Genomic DNA, 9,938 nt, shown 5'->3' with positions numbered 1-9,938 from the left:
AAAAAAAACACATAGAAAAAAGGACCGTTTAACTCGCTGCGAAAAATGTCCTCTTGTGAATTGGGCTTTACTGTTTAAGAATGGATTGCATCTTGTGGTACAGCCTCTATATTTCTGCTCTTGAAGATTTGTTTGTACAGTGGATTGCGTTACCTTCACCCATACCCGATTGAGAGTGTTGTTTTATTGGGGTATTCTTCATAGCTCTCACAATGCTTGTGCAATGGCTCTGATCGATTTTCTGTCTTTTCTCAGCTTCAGAATGGCTTGCTTTTCAAATCTCATAGATGGCTCTCTGGTCTTCTTTAGTTTACCCCCTTTTAACATCAAATGCAGTCTTCACAAGGCGAAACCCAGGGCTTAAACCAAGAGTAGACAGTCAGAGCTATTAATTGTTTAAACAATCAATCTTACAGGAAACACTACATGTTCCAGTATTTATAATCACTTGAAACATGGGTGGGTTCAAACAAAAGGTGCCATATTCTAAGGTGTTCAGCACATCTATATTTAAATATCAGGAAATGAAAACTGAAATTGATATAGTCTCATATTCATCTTTTGATCTCAAATGCAAATGTCTTCAGTGTATAGCAAAAACAAACCGATCATAAGTGCTCAGCACTATGTACAGGTGTGAACAGATTCAAATACACCTTGATGCAATTCGATTCAGTCACTCAAACCACATTCAAAGGTGATCTGGGATGCATATGGCCACATCACATTTGTAGTGTGAATGTGAATGCGAATGCATCTCTGTATGTCCAGCACAGTAACGGATGACCGCCTTATTGAGTGCATCATTGCTGAAAAGAAGAGCTCTCTGTCGCTAGGCTAACGGATAAATGTGATGCTATAAGAGCAGAGACAACAGCAGCCGCTTTTCATAGCTTCATTCATCATCTCCTCTCTCATTCATTTATACGCTCAACAAGCACTTTATTAGGAACACTACTAATACTGGATAGGGCCCCCTTTGCTCTCAAAACAGCTTCAGACATTCCTTTGAGAATGTTTGATCCTTTGTACATGTTGATATGATTGCATCGCTTAATTCCTGCAGATTTTTCAGGTGCACTTTCATGCTGGGAATTTCCTGTTCCACCACATCCTAAAGGTGTTCTGTTGGATTAAGATCTGTTGACTGGGAAGAACACTGAACTCATTGACATGAAACCAGTTTGAGAGAACTTTTGCTTTGTGCCACATTGAATTATCATGCTGGAAGTAGCCATTAGAAGATGGGTAAATTGTGTCCATGAAGGGATGCACATGGTCAACAGCAATACTCAAATATGCTGTGGCATTCAAGTGATGATAGATTGGTATTAACAGGCCCAAACTCTGCCAAGAAAACATTCCCCACATCATTACTGCCACCTCCAGCAGCCTGTTAATACCTGTATTAATACTAACAGCCTGGAATGTTGACACAAGGTAGGTTAGGTTCATGGATTCATACTGTTGGTGCCAAATTCTGATCCTACCGTCATAAATTGACATTCATCAGATTAGGCTATGTTTTTCTAGTTTTCAACTGTACAGTTTTGGTGTGTCTGTGCCCAATGCAGCCTCAGCTTTCTGTTCTTGGCTGACAGAAGTGGAACCCGACGTTGTCTTCCATGATTGTAGCTCATCCACCTCAAGCTTTGACGTGTTGTGCATTCTGTGATGCTTTTCTGCTCACCACAATTGTACTGAGTGGTTTTCTGACTTGTAGCCTTTCTGTCAGTTCGACCGTGTCTGGTCATTCTCCGTTGACCTCTCTCATCAACAAGGCATTTCCATTCACAGAACTGCCACTCATCTGATGTTTTTTTTCTTTATTGCACTATTCTGAGTAAACTCTACAATCTGTTGTGCATGAAAATTCCAGGAGATCATCAGTTAGAGAAATACTAAAAACCAGATTTCTGGGACAATCAATCACACCATGGTCAAAATCACTGAGATCACATTTTTTCCCCATTCTGATTGTTTGATGTGAATATTACCCAAAGCTGCTGGCCTGTATTGGCATGATTTTATGCATTGCGCTGCTGCCACTCAATTGGCTGCATAGATAATTGCATGAATGAGTAGGTGTACAGGTGTTCTTAATAAAGTGTTCAGTGTACAGTCATGGGAAACATGACATAAATCCTTATTAAAATCTAGTTTTGTTTTTTTTTTTAATTTGTTTTTAATTGTGTGGTCCTGTAAATAAACAAATAATCTCAGTTGACAGTGTAGGGGTCCACTCACTGGTCTAACGATGGTATCCAATGCATGGTAGAAGGATTCCTGCATGTTTGTGTTTTCGAAGTGATGTGGATACTTTTAGATTATTAAATTTGTTATTCCAGTTATGTTTGACTTTCTTTTAAATGAAATCTGACTCCAATTGTAAAAATCTCAGTTGTATTTATTACCTAGTTATTTGTAGATCACAGATCTGTAAATACTTTTGATCTTTTACATTTGATTAATTGTAGTTTATTCTATACTTTAAATTGTGCTCATTCATTCGGATTTCTTGTTGCTCAGAGTCTCGCGCCGGTCGTGTACGCGGATCTCACGGTCACAAACTTATCAGTCTTGGTCATTAGCCAGAGATCTAAGGTTTCTACATATTTGAAACGTCTTCCATTCGAACTTTAATTTGAAAGTAGGAGGGGTCGCTATTTTAATTGACAGAAGGTTACAGTTTTCGTCCACTAACGTTATCGCTGATGCGAACGGTAGATATATTATAGTTGCTGGTACTCTAATGCAAAGACGGGTATTGTATACGCTCCTTACTTAGATGAATTTTTTTTATTTATTTCTAATTATTTTATTTATTTATTTATTTATTTATTTATTTATTTAATGGCATCCCTTTCTTGTATACTTTATGGAGTTACAGACACTTCCCACTTAAATTTTTGTGCCTGTTCTTGGGTTTCATAATATTTATATAACCAGCGACAGTTATTGAGTAGCCATGATGAGCTTGGGGGGGGCGGGGGGTGGGTCTTTGGTACTTTTAATTTTGTTTTCCGTTTTTTGTTTAGTCCCCTTAGATAGTAACACTTAATTATAGTAACATTATTTCTTGCCAGAGGTCATGGCCAGTAAATTTACAGAGATGGACCAATAATATCAGTTTCCTGTGTACACATAACTAGAAAAATATTACAATAACCAGAGGTTTAGACTTCACCCTATTTAGACTTGGTTGATCAACTTTACTTTGTCCTAAACGGAAATTTCATATCTAGTCTGTACATTACACTAAGTACACTTAACTTAAAGCCAAGTTGTTAGCCTGGACTCTAAAATCTCAGTTGGCATGCCCCAGTGCTCCACCTAAACCTGGATTTTAGCCTGTACTAACCTGGTCACAGGTTAGTCAGACTATAATCAAGTCTAATAATTTATTTAACTAGGTATGAACACATCCACATCCAATAATACTCATAATAATAATAATAATAATAAGAAGAAGAAAGAATTACATTCAGCATTACTCAACATAGAAATACAACATAAAGTCAAAACTTGCATACCTGGTAGAGAAAAACTACACACAGCACTTGTGTGGGAGATCTGTCTACAGATTCCTTGAAGCTTTGGCCAGCTCTCCCCTAAATACCCAGATGCTCTGTGGGTCCACCAAATGGTGTTTTGTGATTTATAATTTGATGTCTGTGAAAGGATGTACCTTATTTACATCCAGGAGGTAATTTGTGTGAGGGATCCTGGGAGGGTATGCCTTTTAATGGCATGCAATATTTGTATTTGAACTGCTGTTGAGGGAATGAGACTGTATTTTCCAGACACACTGAGACCTTTTGTATGATAGCAAACTTCTTATGTACTTTAAAACATGTTATGTAAAACGTATCGACCTTGAATGTGTTTAAGGTGATTTGACACCGAGAGAGAAGGGTGAGAGGAGAGAGGAAGATGGAAACAATGTAGTGGGGCTCTTCCAGTCTCCACTCAGCATGATGTGCTGTTTCAGATGGAGATGCTAATTCTGTGAGAGAGAGATCGAGTGTTGGTTCTCATACGAGTCCTTTGTCTTCAAAGGGTAGTTCTCTCCAGGTTCAGACATCTCAGTACCAGCCTTACAACAATAAAAATAACACCGCAGATTTCAATATGTAGTAATTAGTTCCAAAGTAAACCAACAAACAAACCAGTTGAGAAAAAATAAGTACACCCCATAATTCAGTAAGATGTAGAACCATCTTTAGCAACGATAACTTGAAGCAAAGTTTTTCTGTAGGATTTTAGCAGTTTCTCACATTGTTTCTGGGGGTGGGGTCACTGCTTTTAAAGTAAGATGCAGTAGTATGTTATACTGCAGGATCACTTTAAAATCAAGCCATTTAAAATGGTTAAATACCACAGCTGTTGTGATGAGATAGTATGAATCATAATAACAAATCTCTTAAAACTTGACCGGAGTAGGCCTTAAATTATCAGGGTGTCCGCTGGTCCTTAAAATGTCTTGCATTCCTTAATGTAAAAATAAGGCCTTAATTAGCATTGCAATATCTTAAATTCACGTTTCAAAGGTCTTAAAAATGCAACCGAACCGACACCATAAATAGATTTAGATGTTATTTTTGCCTCGTTGCTGTTTGATATGGTAAAGCCATGTGACTGTGTTGCACTCAGAGTGTATGCGGCTCATCTGCGTTTTAGAGCAGCTCGGTTCATAGTAAATGCTGCTCCACACCAACTTCATCTCTGTCTGTGCTGTGAGTTGGAGCCGCTTATAACCTGCATTTAGACACGTCAGATTCACTTTGGTTTTACGTTAGCGTAATCTCAAACATTTTTGTGGGCAGAGGTTTACAGCATTTCACCTGATTGGTAATGAGAAATGAATTTAAAAAACTGTTGCAAACTAAAGGGAGGTCTTCCTGCGGTTTTCCGCCAAAATAAAAGCCACAAGTTCTAACACATTAAAGTGAATTAAGCCAGAAATATATTACTATTGTTATATTATTATTTGTACACCAAATACAAATGAAATTCTTCTTACTCCTCTTCTTCTTCTTATAAAGTATTATTCAGTGCAATAATAATACAAAATGGCAAATGATTTATATATATATATATATATATATATATAACACATACACACACAGTATCTCACAAAAGTGAGTACAGCCCTCACATTTTTGTAAATATTTGATGATATCTTTTCATGTGACAACACTAAGGAAACGACACTTTGCTACAGTGTAAAGTAGTGAGTGTACAGCTTGTATAACAGTGTACATTTGCTGTCCCCTCAAAATAACTCACCACACAGCCATTAATGTCTAAACCGCTGGCAACAAAGGTGAGTACACCCCTAAGTGAAAATGTCCAAATTGGGCCCAAAGTGTCAATATTTTTGTGGCCACCATTATTTTCCAGCACTGCCTTAACCCTCTTGGGCATGGAGTTCACCAGAGCTTCACAGGTTGCCACTGGAGTCCTCTTCCACTCCTCCATGACGACATCACGGAGCTGGTGGATGTTAAAGACCTTGTGCTCCTCCACCTTCCGTTTGAGGATGCCACACAGGTGCTCAATAGGGTTTAGGTCGGGAGACATGCTTGGCCTGGAGACATCACGTTCACCCTCAGCTTCTTTAGCAAGGCAGTGGTCGTCTTGGAGGTGTGTTTGGGGTTATGCTGGAATACTGCATACTGATCATGCTCTGCTTCAGTATGTCACAGTACATGTTTGCATTCATGGTTCCCTCAGTGAACTGTGGCTCCCCAGTGCTGGCAGCACTCATGCAGCCCCAGATCATGACACTCCCACCACCATGCTTGACTGTAGGCAAGACACACTTGTCTTTGTACTCCTCACCTGGTTTCCACCAAACACACTTGACACCATCTGAACCAAATAAGTTTATCTTATAAGTTTATATAAGTTTATATAATCCATGTCCTTAGTCTGCTTGTCTTCAGCAAACTGTTTGCGGACTTTCTTGTGCATCATCTTTAGAAGAGGCTTCCTTCTGGGACGACAGCCATGCAGACCAATTTGATGCAGTGTGCGGCGTATGGTCTGAGCACTGACAGGCTGACCCCCCACCCCTTCAACCTCTGCAGCAATGCTGGCAGCACTCATACGTCTATTCATTGAGGGAACCATGAATACCAACATGTACTGTGACATACTGAAGCAGAGCATGATCAGTATGTAGTATTCCAGCATGATAACGACCCCGAACACACCTCCAAGACGACCACTGCCTTGCTAAAGAAGCTGAGGGTGAAGGTGATGGACTGGCCAAGCATGTCTCCAGACCAAAACCCTATTGAGCATCTGTGGGGCATCCTCAAACAGAAGGTGGAGGAGCACAAGGTCTCTAACATCCACCAGCTCCGTGATGTCGTCATGGAGGAGTGGAAGAGGACTCCAGTGGCAACCTGTGAAGCTCTGGTGAACTCCATGCCCAAGAGGGTTAAGGCAGTGCTGGAAAATAATGGTGCCACACAAAATATTGACACTTTGGGCTCAATTTGGACATTTTCACTTAGGGGTGTACTCACTTTTGTTGCCAGCGGTTTAGACATTAATGGCTGTGTGTTGAGTTATTTTGAGGGGACAGCAAATTTACACTGTTACACAAGCTGTACACTCACTACTTTACATTGTAGCAAATTGTCATTTCTTCAGTGTTGTCACATGAAAAGATATAATCAAATATTTACAAAAATGTGAGGGGTGTACTCACTTTTGTGACATACTGTATAATCCTATAATTAAATTACAACAAAACTCATAAACACTGCTGTGAGGGGGTTTCTAATATAGCTGCCGAGTGAGTGATTGTAAATTTCTCTTCTGACTGCCGTAATCCATCTCTCTATATGTTATCTGTATTCCTCTCTTGGAAAGTCACGGGAAGGAAATACTGGATTATTTTTTTCTTTCACTGTTGGAGCAAATTGTAATGCAAAAAGGATATTTATTACGGTTTCCTTTCTACCTCTATTGACGTTTACCCTGCTATAGTTTACGTAAACCCAGAAATGGATGTATGTGCATAAACACAATCCATTATTGCTGATGTATCATGTAGCACGATTGAAGGGATGTGCAGACCTTAAAATATTTTGGAATGTCTTGAATAGGGTATTAAAAAGTATTACATTTGAAGTGCTGATACATGTAGATACCCTTATCTTAAACAAAATGGGTGAAGGCTGATTTTGTTAGTTTTACATTGAATGAGATCAAATTCTGATTATGGAACAAAGGGGATTGGTTGCAAGAGAGGAATTGAAACTACATATAGCATACTTTCAGAATACTCACTATTAAGAACTTTTTCATATTGTGAGCTCCAAGTTGTAATACATGGATTTAACAAGTCACATAGAGGCTGTAATGGGGTCACAAAAAGGGACCAAAAATGAAATATAACCAAAAAATACTATATTCTCTGTGATTCAGTGGCAGTATGGAGCCTGCATTTTACAGAGGAGACCTCCTATTCCTCACAAATCGAGTCGAAGATCCAATCAGAGTGGGAGAGATTGTGGTGTTCAGGATCGAGGGCAGGGAGATCCCCATTGTACACAGAGTGCTCAAAATTCATGAGAAGTAAGTAAAGTCTTTGATACTAATTTTACTGTCTTCGAGCCAAAAACATATGTAGTGCAAAGGTGCCAATATATTTGCTTTTGCTGTAACATATACTATTTTAACCCTTTGCTATGGCATATTTGATCCAATCTTTTGTCAGACCATGATGGCATAGACTTCTGATGTCTGTACCTAGTATTTTGTGTCAGAACTTGCTATGCACGTCAGAAAAATAAGGATAATAAATATAGCTGCATGCAGCGACCAATGGGTTCAAGCACCTAATGTGTGGTAATGTTGGTTGCATGATAATGTGGCATCAATGAAGACAACCCATGGTAAATTTAATCTTAACCTCTTTTACTGGTAGCCAAAAAATGGCTTTTTTGTCTGTTTTGGGGGTACCTGTGTTCAGCATTGATTTGTTTTGTGATATCACACACCACAGTAGTGGTTAATGGCTCATATGGAAGTAGACACTTTAAGAATTAGCAGACTTTAAGAATTAGCAGTTATTTCAAGTATTTCTTCTTTTACCTAGCTTAACTGGGGCAATATATTCAGAATTTTTTTTTTTTAATTATAAAAATGATTATTTACTTTTAACACAGATGTTATATCTTCACAGCAAATGTTGATATCGTCCCCATTCCTTGTCTCAAAGATGCCCCAAGTACTTGTCCATGAACACCCAAAATATGAGGAAGTTATCTCTAACCACTAAAATTGTGTGTAAGGTTATCCAAACACAGGTTAAAACCTCTCCAAAATGGCACAAAACCTCTCCAAATGGCACCAAACGTCTCCAAATGACATAAAACCTCTCTAAATGGCACAAAGCTTATAAAAATGGCACAAAGCTTTTAAAAATGGCAGACTTCTAGAAATAGCAAAAAAAAATTTTTTTAAAAAAGGTACAAAATAACCTCTCCAAAAGGCACCAAACCTCTCCAAATGGAACAAAATGAAAACAAATGGCAGTAGCATGAACTCTGTTACACAATGTGTAATTTCACACACACAAAAGTCTGAAACATACTTATAAAATATAATGTTTATTAGAAATAGTGCCAGAGCCCCAGGTGAATGAGCACTTGCTCTCCAAATGGCTCAAATGATAGACACACGAGTGACTCTTCTCCACTGACTTCTTTGGGGGGTAGATAGAGCCCCTCAACTCAATCCACATAGTCTTCCTCCAAAAAAAAAAAAAAGAGCCACTCGGACATAACTGCTCCAGAAGCTGTGACGCATTCAGGCTTTTTCGGGAGCATGCCGCCGCTATAAGATGCCGATAAATCGCGCGCTGAGCGAAAACCAGTAGAAAACTAGCGATCAGAAAAAACTGCCAAACATGTAAAAACCTGCTGTATAAAGTTTTGCAGGAAGACCGCTAGAGCGGAGCTGCCATTTCCTGATAGTTTCTCTGCACGGCCCTGTAGTGCTTTGCTGATTGGCCTGTACTGTTGACACACATCTCAAGACCAATGGATGCATGCGTAAAAGGTTTGGTTGTGCTGATTACGCTTTTGATTTTCTCAGCCTCTGAGTGGTCAATCATGTCGAGTTTGGGCTTGTTTGAAAGCTAGAAGTATCTACAATTGGTCCAAGTGGGTGTCAATCAAGTTAGACTGTTAGAATTTAGGAGGCGGGTTGTTCAGCATAGCCAAAGCAGATTAGCGTTTTTTTAGATGGTGTCTCAGTTCAGTTTATGGCTAATTACTAAATTCTAGAGGGGTGGGATATCAAAACACTTAATGCATTTTGAAGAGGACATTTCTGACTAAATATGGAACTTTGCATTTGTTTTCTTCAATAAAGCTGATGGACTTTATACCGATGAAAATGTGCGTGATTTACAAAACCGCAAGCGAACTGGATTTTCATCTATGTAGGTAACGTAAGGTAGTAAACGTTTATACAAGTCCGATCTTAGGTTTAAATGTTATAATTTTATTGTGGCAGTTGTATACAGTGTTTTACTATCAAAAAAGCTTTAGTCATGCTCTTCGATTTATCTCTGTCTCAATATTTTCATGGAGAGGTGTGAATTGTTTGCTCAGGAGGGAGCTCAAATTCCGGCCATTTCCCATCCCCCTGCTCACCAGGAGTTGAGTACACAGTCATGAAACTGCACACAAAGAAAGCCACCAGTGTCCTGACTAATCTTATACCAGAACTGCGGCGATAAAATAATTAATTTGTTTATACTAATTGAAAATGTCCGATAAGTCGTTTTCCATTCCGCCGGCGGAATGAACGCAAGTGTCTGGGCAAAAGGGGTTAAAACAATAAACTGTGTGTTATACGAGTGTCGCTTCCTATTATCGATAGTAGGTGCTATTACCATGTTGGCATGCTAA

At 39.0% G+C, this 9,938-nt stretch overlaps 1 protein-coding gene across 1 annotated transcript in view; it reads left to right on the top strand.

Annotated features, from left to right (window-relative positions):
* sec11a (SEC11 homolog A, signal peptidase complex subunit) overlaps positions 1–9,938 on the top strand; it is a 38,331-nt gene that overhangs the window by 9,729 nt on the left and 18,664 nt on the right. Inside the window, exon 3 of the mRNA XM_053623240.1 lies at positions 7,444–7,593. Within this exon, the coding sequence (XP_053479215.1) occupies positions 7,444–7,593 (150 nt within the window). The remainder of the gene's footprint in view (positions 1–7,443; positions 7,594–9,938) is intronic.

The sequence above is a fragment of the Ictalurus furcatus genome, chromosome 4 (assembly GCF_023375685.1).
Source record: "Ictalurus furcatus strain D&B chromosome 4, Billie_1.0, whole genome shotgun sequence".
NCBI classification, from domain to species: domain Eukaryota; kingdom Metazoa; phylum Chordata; class Actinopteri; order Siluriformes; family Ictaluridae; genus Ictalurus; species Ictalurus furcatus.
The sequence above is the reverse complement of the archived record's forward strand: the minus strand, read 5'-3'. Positions and strand labels throughout refer to the sequence as shown.